The 13,010-nt window shown below is 38.7% G+C and overlaps 1 protein-coding gene across 4 annotated transcripts in view; it reads right to left on the bottom strand.

Moving 5' to 3' along the window:
* Window positions 1–12,458, bottom strand: part of NTNG1 (netrin G1) — a 212,354-nt gene extending 199,896 nt beyond the window's left edge. For 2 of the 4 annotated variants that reach the window (XM_045027610.1, XM_045027611.1), the window contains exons 1-2: window positions 11,366–12,454; window positions 3,906–4,619 (exon numbers count right to left, since the gene is read on the bottom strand). In XM_045027610.1, coding sequence (XP_044883545.1) covers window positions 3,906–4,151 — 246 coding nt within the window. In that variant the 5' untranslated portion in view covers window positions 4,152–4,619; window positions 11,366–12,454. Of the gene's footprint in view, window positions 1–3,905; window positions 4,620–11,365 lie in introns of all 4 variants that reach the window. The other 2 variants (XM_045027608.1, XM_045027609.1) reach the window with 2 other exon arrangements.
* Between the last annotated feature and the right edge of the window lie 552 nt (window positions 12,459–13,010).

The raw sequence follows: 13,010 nt of genomic DNA, 5'->3' as shown, positions 1-13,010 counted from the left end.
TGTGTAAGAATTAAGTTGCTTGTCTGAATAAGTCTACCAAAGAAAATCTATGTGTCTACCGCTATCTCTCTAGTAAACTTGTTACATTATACAGTTGTTTCCAGGTGGTAAGAGCACAAATATAATTTTCTGCTAATTTTTTCTTATTACTTCTGAATGTTTACATGGTGACACTACAATTCCTTATCTTGTTCACATCTACAGTTATTGCAGTAACCATCTACTGACACTGAAGGGAGTTGTTAGCTACAATCTAATATTCAAAGTTAATTTGACTTACTGAAGAAAAACAAAAAACATAGGCATAAACAAACATTAAAAGATACTGTCCAGTACTTGTTTATGCACTTGGCACATTGTTGCAGTGGCTGCATTGCAAACATTGCAGGGAAGTGCAAACACTGCAAGGGTAGGTTTGATTCAGAAAATTCTGTTTCCACTGAAAGACAGTTTAACACATTAAAAATTTCATTGGCACATTTCTGCTTAGCTTAGGTTTTGTAAAAACTTGTTTTTACAAAATGTAAATTTGGAGCTAAAAATTCAAATTGACAGATTCTTCTCAGTAATTCACAAGTAAGCCTTGAAATGAGTTAATAAATGAAATAAATAAATCAGATTTCCCCATAACCTGAGTCTTAAATTTTGACTTATGAGGATATTTTTTTAGCTGCCTTTATATTGCAAAGGAAACAAGCATCCTGTAGGTTCCACCAAGCCATCTTTTGTTTCTACTGTCATTACATACATTTACTTTTTTCTCTTTCATAAGACTAAAGTTTCACTTTCACATTGGGAGCTGAGAGAGAGGCACACCACCACTTGGAGTTCCTTTGCATGTGAGGGAGTGTCAATGCTGTGTCACCCCTGATGAAGCTGCAATGTGTAGTCCCTGTACTGGCTGGCCAACTCAGGACCTGTTGGACAAGTGTAAGGTCACCTTCTTCTCATCCACTCCAAAATGGCTAGCGACTCACCCTGGCACAGTCCTCATGCTCTAGTGAATGCAAGAAGTGATATTTTGATTGGTTTCCACATGGGGCTGAAAGATGGGACAGGGGTTGGCAAAGGCTCTCTACAATCGCATGGTGCACAAAGTGTATTTCCCAATTTTATTATGCTATATAATAAAATATTTCTTAAAATAATAGGAAATTCCAAGGCAAAAAAACATTCTTATCTGAACTTAAGATACCCTTACAAACACTGCTAACTTTAATTACTGTTAATTAAACCTAAGCATTAAAAAGGTATGGAAAATAGATGGATTAATTCAGGTAATGTAGGTAAAAGACTGCAATACCTTTCACGTTCATATAGTCTCTTCAAATGTACATGTATGAAGATTCACATTAAGCAATCCACTGCAGCCTCAACTTTAGCCAAATAAACCCATACAATCTCATGCTTATTAACAGAATAGCACAGATGTAACAGAGTAGAATTTGTACCTTAATATTTACAATCCATAAAAAAAAAAAGAAGAAAATGCCTTTTCACAATAACATATCTGCTAGGAATTCTGCTAGGTGGAATTATACTTAATAATGCTTCTATACCACTGCATTAAATTGTTATACTCAGTTATGCTGCCTACATAAGAGTGTTTCCATTTTCATTGCACGTTTTGACTTATAAGTTACTTAGAAGAATGATATCCCTTCTTTTAATTATTTCAGTAAACATAATAATGGCATTGCTAACTACACCACAGAGTACTTTATTTTCCCTATTTTTTAGTAATATGAGCCTACTTGTAATTAAAGACATGCTGCATTAATGATGCTGAAAGTCTCAGAGGGAAACATTTAATGTCCACCTCATAATATTATGCCAGAATTACATGCACAGAAGACTTTTTAATAATCTTTGTTTCTTAATTTAGTTTTGATTGACTATGAAATCCAGAGGAGCACTCTAGGGCTTGAATTTCTACTGTCATCAGCACTTCTGCTCCATAAATTGTACAAACGCGGATGACTCTTCCGTCTGCAGGCTTCTTTTCAAAGCTTCTGTTTAACCTATCCAGAAAATTAGCTGCAGGCTGCAGATAATTGCAGATAATTTTACCATTTTTAAGCCACTGGGGTGTTGAATAGGGCTATGACAGCCAAATTTGTCTAAACACAAAGAGCAAATCATATTTTTATGTTGTCATTTCAGCTTTATACGCATGTTCATAACAATCTCAGTTCTGTATGCAAACTACAGCAGCAGCCACTAGGGGTTTCTTAGGTAAGAGTCTGAGAGGGGTTTCATTATGAACCAGGGATTAGTAATGGAATTAAAAGTGATATTAATAAGGTTTAGATTTTAGCAAATCAATCCCCTCTCAGGAAGCAGTGGTATGTAGCTGTGCTGCCCAACCTGATAGCCTGAGTAGGAAGAGACAAGAAAATATTACACTGGCAAGTTATGTTTAAAAATGGTGTCTGTTTGATACAGTGTTAGTTGGGATAGATTAGCAGGCAGAGTGCAAGTGGTACAATCAAAAAGTACAAAACCAATGTAATTGCTTCATGTACGATATCAGTGCAGTGTATGTGGTGAGTCCATGTTGCATGCATACAACATCCTAAATATGCGTGTGATTGGACCTGAACACCTTTAAGAGTTCTAGGAGTTGAAACTGATGCCATAAGCTATTCAGAAGTTTATTTTCCCCAGAATAGACCTGTTTGTCACAGAGTAATAATGATCTCCATACGGATAATATACAGGCAAACAAATATATTTAGTAGGTTATTTCAATTTACAGTAAACTTATTTATAAGATAAATAACTCATTAGTTTCCCAGAGCTAAATTAGCTAAAATTGTACACATTTCTATTGCTTTACTAATCTCATAATAAAATGAACCACGTATAACATCATATATATGATTTATACTTCAAAACTACATTTTCCTATCAAGGAATAATAGATTTCAACAGAAATTAACATTCTACTGAAAGAATATTAATTTTCTATATAACATAAGGAAAAAGAAGTCCTCTACAAGCTGAAAATTTCTTCCAACATTAAAAATCTCCTAGGATCTGACCTGGCAAACATTTATGCATCCAGCTTTACTCAGGTGTAATGTTTTGACGCATACATAGTGCCTTGTTCTTCACAGCTGGCACAACTATTTACCAAGGGCAACATTTTCACAATTGGCTGCTAATTTTAGGGACCCCAAATGCAGAAAGCCTGGCTTAAGACCCTTGGGCATGATTTTTAGAAGTGCTGGGCACCCGCAAATCTAATTAAGGTCGCAGGAAAATACAGGTACTCAACACCTCTGAAAAATCAGACCCTAGCTAATGGTGTTTCTTTTAATGCTGCCCATAAATACAACTGTGAACATTTATGGCTCATGATAATGAAGCATTAAGTAACAATGGTTAGAGCTGTGCATACTTCCCTGAAAATGCTGTCAATGCACCCTCCCCCTTAAACCTGCAATAAAGTTTAAGTATTCTAATTGTAGGCTTCTATTGGGCAAGGACGCCTAATTACACCACATTATGGTGGTTTCATGATGTGAACACACTAAAATCAAGCCACCAAACTCTTTTTCACAAATAACCCATGCAAAGACACCCAGGTGAAAGGTTAGTGCACTAGAAGCTTGATGCTGCTTTCATTTAAGTCCACTGCAAGCATTGCCATTGATTTCAAGTGAAACAGCATTGGGTTCTAACTAAATGAACCATTTATCCTACAGCCTAATGTGTTTTAATGAAGATTGCTTATTTCTTATTGCTTTGTTTCTCAGAAGCCTTTAACATTTACAAGCTCATAATATTATGTAGTTTTGCCTGGATCGTAACTGAACTGGGGATTTCCGCTTTGCCTCTGCCTATTACAGAAACACATCCTGAAACTATCTAGGAAAGGAGCATTGAAAAGTTTGCCTTACCATTGCACAGAAGGTCTCGGGAGGATCGCCACATGTTATATCAGGGGGATCCAGGGTCACTTTCACATATTTGATCATGTCTCTGGCTTCCGGCTGACAGGCCATGTAATCCCAAATTTTTCCTTCTTCTGTGTAAATCTGAGTCTTACACACGTCATAATGTCCCCACACTGAAGGATAATGCTGCATCACTGAAGATACAGTAACCCAAAGGGCATGAAGTGACAGGAATCTTGACAAATACATCTCTAAATCCTTTGAAATTGCCTTGATAATTATAACCAGTATTGATTTAAGGACAGTCTATAGATTATAAATATATGTACACGTATATTTATGTAGGTATCTTATAAAACAGGTTCCACAACTGAACGTGAAGCGTTAGAATACGGTACTTGCTTTACTAAGTTGAAGACTTTGGTGGAAGCCTAACATATTCAAAGGACAGCTTTTCACAGAAATCTGAAGCTTGTCCTTTGTCTTATCATGTGTCTATCAGGGCTTTCTGTAAAAGATATCCGAAAGCAGATACTAATTTAGCAAAGTTGTAGGTCTTCACTTGTACTGTCGATAACCCCGAGTGATCCTCCGTGTTCAAAGCTCACAAGGGATACCTAGACGCACTGATAAATCAGCATCTGAAGCAAAAGGATGAGTGTCTACAGCCTGGTGTCTGTTTCCCATCAATCATTCTTTTCTTCTGGCACCAACACCCTTTTAGAAACAATAAAAGTAAGAGTTATTGTCCAAGAATCAATGCATTATAAAATATATGATATGTTGACATTTTGGAGGTCTGATGCAATATAAAGCAAATTGGTGTAATATAGATAACCTTTACTATGGGTGCTTTGCTAGAATGAACAAACTACCAAAATCATTCACAGTGAAAAGTATTTCAACATGAAAGATTTAACTCTTCTCTAACAAAGACAGATTTATAACATTTCAGGTGAGCTACAGGTTTTTGCTTCAAAAATGACATTTCCATCTTGGCAAAACCTGAAAGGCAAACAACAGAACTTAAACATTTCTCGTATTTTATAACCAATGAGGCAGGGGAAACCTAAACCATCAAGGAGAACAGCAGAGCGGATCTTTTATTACAGTGACAAAGATGACAACTACCGGTGTGCTTTCTTTCTCTTGGAATGAGGACCTCGGAGACCTCAAAATGCCTCGTATGCCTCTATGCTTTTGTTAGCTTAATAAGAGAGTTATTAGGAGCACACATTTGTCTGGTTGGATTTTCTCATTAGTATTGAAAAAGCTTTGCTTCTTTTTTTAAATTGCATTTAATGATAAAGATAACAACTGGCTCACCTGTAGCTTATTATAGTAACAATTTCCCTTTTAACATGGGTCCCATGTTTTAATTATTTTTACATATCTACCTCTTGTTTATTTCTGTAACAGAAATACCCCCCAAACAGTTCTGTATATTGTTGTAAGATGTAAAATACCAGGACATAAAATCATAAACCTTAAAAACAACATGTTACAAAACTACATTGACTTATTTATATAAGTCAATGTAGTTTTCTCTAATTTTGCAATCAATCCTGTTCTAACTGAAGATATTGGAAGTTTGACCACTGACTTCAATGGGAATAGGATCAGCCCCTTTATGAAAAGAAGGATGCATTCAGCTACTACTGTACTTTTCAACCCTTTAGCTGACTCTTACAATCTAAACAACCTCTTAAATTTCATGTTTACAGACAACTATAAATCATAATGTTGCATAGCTCAATTAATGTCTGCAGTCTAATATTCTAGTTAGTATGATGAATCTTCCTATGCCATAAAAATATGAAAGGCACTCCATCACATACACCTTGTTTTATAATACACATTTTCAAGAAAGAGCAAAAGTTGTCTTCAAAGCAATTTCACAAACGGGTTGACTATATTTAAATACTGCACCATCTTAAACTGAAATAAGCCACACACACTATGAAATGCCAACAGATGGCTGAAGTGTGTTTCCATAGCAAAGTAATTTACAATAATTGCCTTATGGACGCAAGTGCAATTTTCCATTATATTCATTTCATAAAATGTTATCATACAGCTGTGATTTGTGATGTATTCTATTGGAAAGTGTGTTGAATATCTGAATTTTCATGTAGCAATAATTAGCTATTGGTCTAAATACATGTAAACTTACAAATCTGAATTTGCTACAAAACCAGAAACTTCAGATACTTTACACAAATTAAATACATTTTAAATCAGACCATTAAGTATCATGGCTTTTTTAACCACCTTCAATTCTTCCTGTTTTCATTGGCAACATTTAACTTGTTATTTTTGAATTAATTAATTAAAGTAACTTTTTAAAGGCATGCAAATTACACTGTTTCTATCCCCACTTTTTCCAGTCTATTTTATTGTTTTGGAGAGGAAAAACACAGCTCAAATACAAAGGTCAACATCTATAAGTAAGGAATTGACCTAGAAAAAAAATGTTTTGGTTTCTAAATAAAAACTTACAAAGTGTCTTAAACGATCATGACAAATCAGTGCATATTCAGTATTGAAGGATGAGAAAAACTATTTTGAGCTTGGGCAAAGCTGGTAAAACTAGTAAGTGAATGTTATGTTACTGTATAGAAACAACAAGTTACTATGTTTAAACAGCCTTTCAATTTAGCCTTTTTCATTTAGTCAGAAATATACTCTTTTTTAATGTTTTCTTTGCTAGTTTTTCTTTTCTTTTCCTCTATAACCTGCTGTCACTGCCAATCTACAAATAAGTGGGACTAGATAGGGCTGTAAACAGATGTATTAACTGGAATTGAGAATATAGCTATTGAGAATGAATGTGAAGCTAGCCGTTATCTCAACACCCACTGTGCTACAACTCTCACTATATAACCAATTCTCATTAAAGAAAGTCAGCGTCATAATGATGGTCATTACACAGAATTACAGACTATAACATTGATCAAATTTAGTGCACTGACAAGGAAAAAGTGCAGAGGAGTGCAAGATATTTGAGTATTGGAAAGATATAGGACTGAGTGACGGACAATCCTGACAAGAAGCAGCCAATTATAGCTTAAATTTCTGGCACATAACCAGTTGTGATTAATAGTCTTCCATTATATTACAGATATATTATTAATGTATTAAAAATGTCAGGCTTTGGCAAGAACTAATATGGCATGGTTCAGTTACTCTGCAGTATCTTCTTTTAATGAGCTCCCATTGACATAGAGAAAGATATTGACCAAAGCACATTAAATATCATATGCTATGGGTCACTGAGGCTTTTATAATAGAGCTACACAATTTGTCTTTATTATATTTATGCCTGCAGTGTCATTCATTATGTGCATTCTAGTTCCTGGTTGTCTATTCCCAAACATAGCTAATTAAAAAAAAATTATCTTGCAAAATTTTTAAAATTACATTTCTGAACTTTAAAACAATACCAATTGTAGCTCTAAACTGCACGGGAAACTGTGGGTAATATAAACCAAGATTTGTTTTCATGAATACACTTACATTTGGCCCTATGGAGTAAAATGCACCAAACATAATAACAGACGCATTTCTTGTGCCCAGATCATCTGTACCCTGTAGTCCTCTCTTCAGCAACTGACCATGCGTTCTGCTGTGTTAAACTGAAACGATCCATAAGGTCTGACATACAGAGACTGACATCTTCACTGACTGAAGGAAAGGCGACTGCAAACTACTGGAAAAATTGATTATACTAGCAGTATTCAATAAAATTGTGGCACATGCTATACTGGAGCTAACCTTTCTGTATTAATTGTAGAACATTTAGGTTTTTGAATTTTCATATGTGCCTTAACTCCTGCCGTCTGAAAAACAGCAGGCATTCCCTGGGCAACTGTGGAGCAACAATGCTGAAGTCCCTGTTGTCTCTGCTTTCTTCCAAGCCATTTCTCTGTATGTAAAGTAGTGGATATATACCACATCATATAAATTCATGTATACCTCTGTATCAGCAATTCTACATGAAGGGCAATAGTTGACCAAGACTAAAATCGTTTGTAAAAGTGGCCTTACGCACATGAATCTGTTTCCAGGTGGCTAACTTGAGTCAGGCCAACATCACACAGCATTTTAATTATGTAGACTGCTCAGTTACCCTCTCCCCCCCCAGCCAAAAAGTATATTCCTGCAGTAATTAATTATGGTAAAAGAAGCTGTCAATTCTTATTAGGATATGCTAGTAAACACCGCTCCTTGTTTCTGTTTTGGTCACTGTGAATATTTCCCTCCTCCCACACACACTATGATAATTTTCTCATTATAAAAATTGTCACCTAGCAGCTTAGCATTCGCTGTGTTGCAGAAGTCTCTTGGTGAGAACTTGCTGTACTTACATTATAGATTTTTTCCCAAAAACTCAGTTATGCAGTAGATTTCATAAAATGGCAACTAGTGATCATTTCTTGTACAGACCATGAATTTGATAAAAATACACATTTTTTGCAGCACATGAATTAGAAGGAAAGGTGAAAAGTCAGTTATATGATAACATATTCCAGTATCTGCTGGTGTAAGAAATAACATTTAGATGTATAAAAAACTCAGTCAATGGCAGTTGTGTATGATAATAGTAGGACTATATAAAATATTTTAAAGTGAAATCTATTGCAATTTTGCATCTACAATCAGAGTACATTAATATTTCCTATAAAATACAAGTAAAGGTGATTTTTGGTTGCTTTGGTTATAATTTCTAAATCACTTTTTTCCAAGATGAATAAAATATGGTGTATACTACAAGATACAGCTAGCATCTGATATATATTTTCACTGTTACCACTTATGAAACTTGGCATATAGTGGTATACTGACATGCTCAGATTTAATATATAACAGTATTTCATAAATGCAGTTATTCATCCATGCAAATTAAATATGTTCATGTGTTTAATTATATTACCTATCTTTGATTAAATGTAGCACCTGAAAAATTCTTAGGATATTTCAAAATCAGTACTTTTACTAGAAGAACTTCACATTCTTTTTCTATTAAGTAGTTAAATAAATTTGATGAAAATGGAAAGATTTTCTTCTCTATTTTAGGAGAAAGGAGTAATAAGACTTCTAAGATCTATTAACAGAAGACAACAGAATATGAAGTTCTACAAATAAAACACTAGGGATTTCGAAATACCCTACAAAAAATTTAGGTTGCCCTAAATCTTTCTTTGTCCTGTAAAATAGCACATGAACATTACCACTTACACTGTATCATCAACATTCAGCGTGGAATGAAAATACTTCAGAAACTTTCATTTAAAAGGCTTCATTTTTAACTGCTGTAAGTTCTTAATATAAAACCTTGTAATTTTTTAACTCTCTCTTATTGGTTAAGTCAACTCTGTAGCACTAATTACATTCTATTGCAAGTGTTATGCACTTACGATGAACAATCAAAACGGTTTACAGATACAAGATTCCTAACAAAAAAAGTAACAGGCTCTTGTCAAAATCTACTCATAGATCATCTATTGTGTAGTGATATTAAAGTCTTCAGATTGTGGTGTAAACTCAATATAATTTAGCAGCTTTAGAAAGTTATGTTAAGAACTTACCATTGGGGGAAAAAAACCCTAAAAGGACCACTATTTTGTTTTGTGCTGTTGCCAAATTCTGTACCTCTAATCAGAAAGTTGGTTCAACTCCTTATCAATGCCACCGTGCTGCAAGGCAGATGACAAGGAACAGGAAAGATCAGGCTACTGCCATTAATTGGTGAAAAATGTCTGGGAAACATCCTTTAAAGCACCAACAGTCACCTTTGATTTTTTTCCATGTAAATTAAAAAAAATGTGAAGTCTTACCTAGGCCACAGTGTCTAAATGTTGAGTTGCATTATGCTTGAGGCAAAACTGTAAAGTGCTGCCTCTTTAAAAGCATCTGTACCACTTATTTAATTCACTTCCTCTTTTCAGATCTTTGCAAAAATTAGGCTGAATCTTAGTGCACAAAATACCAAATATTTAAAAGCCTAATGCACAGCAATATAAATGTGTTCATTAAAGCCAACAAACATACAAACTTTAGGAGAGAATACAGGACCATTCATTTTATTGGCCTTAGCTATTCAGCATGTAGCAAATCATTTGTTTTTTGTTTGTTTTTTGATGAATGATTTTTCATTTATTTTTTGAATGATTATGTAAACTGCTTGTAATTTCTGATATGAAGCAGGGAATTATTCCTAGCTGAATAAGTGAACTGTCAGTTCCATGGAGATTGGAGTTATTCTACACACCATCAATTCCACCCTTTTTATTAGATTTCTGATAATATTTTTCTGCAGAAAAATCTTTATTCATAGCCTGCAAACTGTTTGTAGCAAATGACCCCCTTTTGGCAGAATCCTTCTGAATTCATTCAAAAAAACTTTCATTTCTTCCTTTGCCAGTTTGTTGGCTTATTTAACACTCTTTTAGTTTTAAAAAATCGGAAGTTATAACCAATCATTTCCAGAGTTCTGTAAAATCCTGATGTGTTTCAGTTGTTTTTTTTTAGGTCCCTGTTTGAAGTTAATGCCCTCCATCTTTTTTTTTAAGTGCACAGCTGATTTCCATGCCAGGAAACTGATGAGAACAGACTGAAGGTTTGTATGTGAACCAAAATATAATTCGATGTTTGAGGTAGGAAGGTAGCTCATTTGGAAAACAATCCACAGAGGAGTTTCAATGGCATGACAATGTATCAGAAATAGATTATCGACTTGTAGGTGGGGGAAGGGACGGGAGCAATAACTCTGTCTACAGGTGCCCATTCAGGATGCAAAAACAAACCGAGCAATCGCCTGCTCTTTTAACGAAAGCGCCTTTGAAATACGCGCTAGTAATTTTCCTCCCTTTGCAAAGCACAAGGGCAATGTACTAGAAACCAGGCACAGAAATATGCTCCCCAGCGAGGAGCCCACAGCAACAGCAGAGGGCGCAGTTTCTATTTGTATCTAAATTCCACCCCACCCTCCTGCTAAATCTCTTAATTGGATACGTGGGGTCCAATAAAATGGCAATAGCTCCACCTGAGCCATGTAGATCTGTTCCGAGGGAGAGACCTATAGCGGTATTCAGACTAAACCCACAGCGAGGCAGAATTACCACTGAGTCTGTCTGCAGTTCCCCCTAACCCTCCCACCGCCCCTCCGCTAGGAGCAAACCCCGGGACACATACCGCTCCCCGGTACCAGCCCTCTGCCCCAGCGCGGCGCAGCGCGCGGGATCCCCACAGCCCAGCCTGTGCAGCCACCGCGCCAGCACCCGGGGGCTGCGGGCAGCCAAGTTTCTCACAGCAAAGGCCAGCCCCAGCTCTTGCCCCAGGCCAGCCCCAGCCGGCGCGCCCGAGGGGCTGGGCAGAGCTCCGCTCCCGCCCGCGGCAGAGGCTGCACGGCGGGGGCAGGCAGCAGGGGTTCGCTAGCGAGGCCGGGAAGGATCCGTACTCACCATGCGGAGCGATCGCTCTCGTTAGAGCGGGGAGGAGAGCGGACACCGCGCTGCCTGGGACCTTGCCAGCCTCATCCCCCTCCGGCAGCGGGAGCATGGGAGCCGGCGGCGCAGGGGTGGGAAGCTGCTCCGCCCGCCGTGCCCCGTCCCCCAGCCGCGGGGAGCCTGGCAGGCGTGTGCCGCACGCCCAGCAAAAGTTCCTGGTAACGCCGAAGAGTTCAAGGGCTGGAGAAGAGCAGCCCCCGCCAGCCGGCGGGTTGGAGCCCCGCTCTCCGCCCCTGCCCCGGGAACTGCCGACTGCCCTGGAGCTGCCCCGCGGAGCTCGCCCCGGGGCGAAGGGGGAGGAACTCCTCCGGCTCCACCGCAAAGCTCGGCGACCGGCGGATCAGAGAAGGGGAGCCAGGACCCACGCTCCCCCTGGAACAAGTCAGCAGCAGCCGCTCAGGGTTTCCTGCCAGCCCCGCTGCACCGCCGGGTCTCCCGTCTGTTCGAGCCACTTCTTTGCATTAAACTTTTACTGGGGCTCCGGGAAGCTGCAGGACGTTCCCTGGCTCTCCGCGACGAGACACTCTGCGAAGGCTGCGCTCCTGGCTGGCCCCAGCTTTCGTTTTATTTTAGATGAAGCCGTGGAAGGTACTCGGAGGGGACATAAATCACGACAATTAGCACTGGCGCCGAGGAGATCCTCTCCTACCAGTTTCGCTGGAGCTTCCTGCGCGCATTCCTCTGCTCAAGTCAGAAGTGTCACTGCATATAGCGTTGATGGCAGGGAGATGAGACACATGGAAAGTCCGTCGGATGAAATATACATGCCAGCGATTCTTCTGGATTGGAAATCTCCCGTGCCCCCTCCTCAGCGCTCGCGCGAACCCTGCATCGCAAAAGGAGCTCTCAAACTTAAGGGCAGGACACTATTAAGGGGGATGAAACCTCAGAGAGGTAGCAGGGACGTTTCACTTAAAAGCAATCTTCTCCTGCAACTGCCAGCAAGTAGAGGGATTGCAAACCTTATACCACCTCCAGACCTGAGCGCGCCGAGCGGTCCTAACGCCGTTTAGATCTCCATCTCTCTCTCTCTCCCGCATTTCCGCGCCTGCCACTCGCACAAGTCCTTTATTAACTCATGACACCGATTATATCTCCTGCTGCATTCCCCCCTCGCACCTCCTTTTTGTTCCTTAGGAAAAGCCTTTAAGATCTTGGGCTTAAAAGACACTAAAGCCTCAGCCTTCAATCAGAAATGTACTAAAGGGTCAGGATACAAGTTGGATCTTGCCAATTTTTAGCCCAGCCTTCCAAATTCCACCCCCTGAATGAAGAACGAGCCTAACTGTTCCAATTGCACCAGATACCCTGATACATCCCACCTCAGTTGCATTGCCAAACCCTGGATCCATCAAGTGGGTCCTGCTGTATCCTGGCAGTTTTTAGCCCCATCTACCTATGTTTCATGCCTGAACAGAAAACATGTTTAGCTTTTATTAGTGCACCTTAAAAACACAGACCCGGAAGCTTCCCCAGTACAACAGTACCACAAAACTCAGGTTCAGCATCTGGATCCTGGCAAAATTTGGTCATAAAACAAGACATAGAAGGACCACAAAACATTCTGGTACAAGAAAGAATCAAAAACTATAATTTGGCA

The sequence above is a fragment of the Mauremys mutica genome, chromosome 8, assembly GCF_020497125.1.
Source record: "Mauremys mutica isolate MM-2020 ecotype Southern chromosome 8, ASM2049712v1, whole genome shotgun sequence".
Classification (NCBI taxonomy): Eukaryota; Metazoa; Chordata; order Testudines; family Geoemydidae; genus Mauremys; species Mauremys mutica.
Note: the sequence above shows the minus strand (reverse complement) of the source record. Positions and strands in the feature narration are given on the sequence as shown.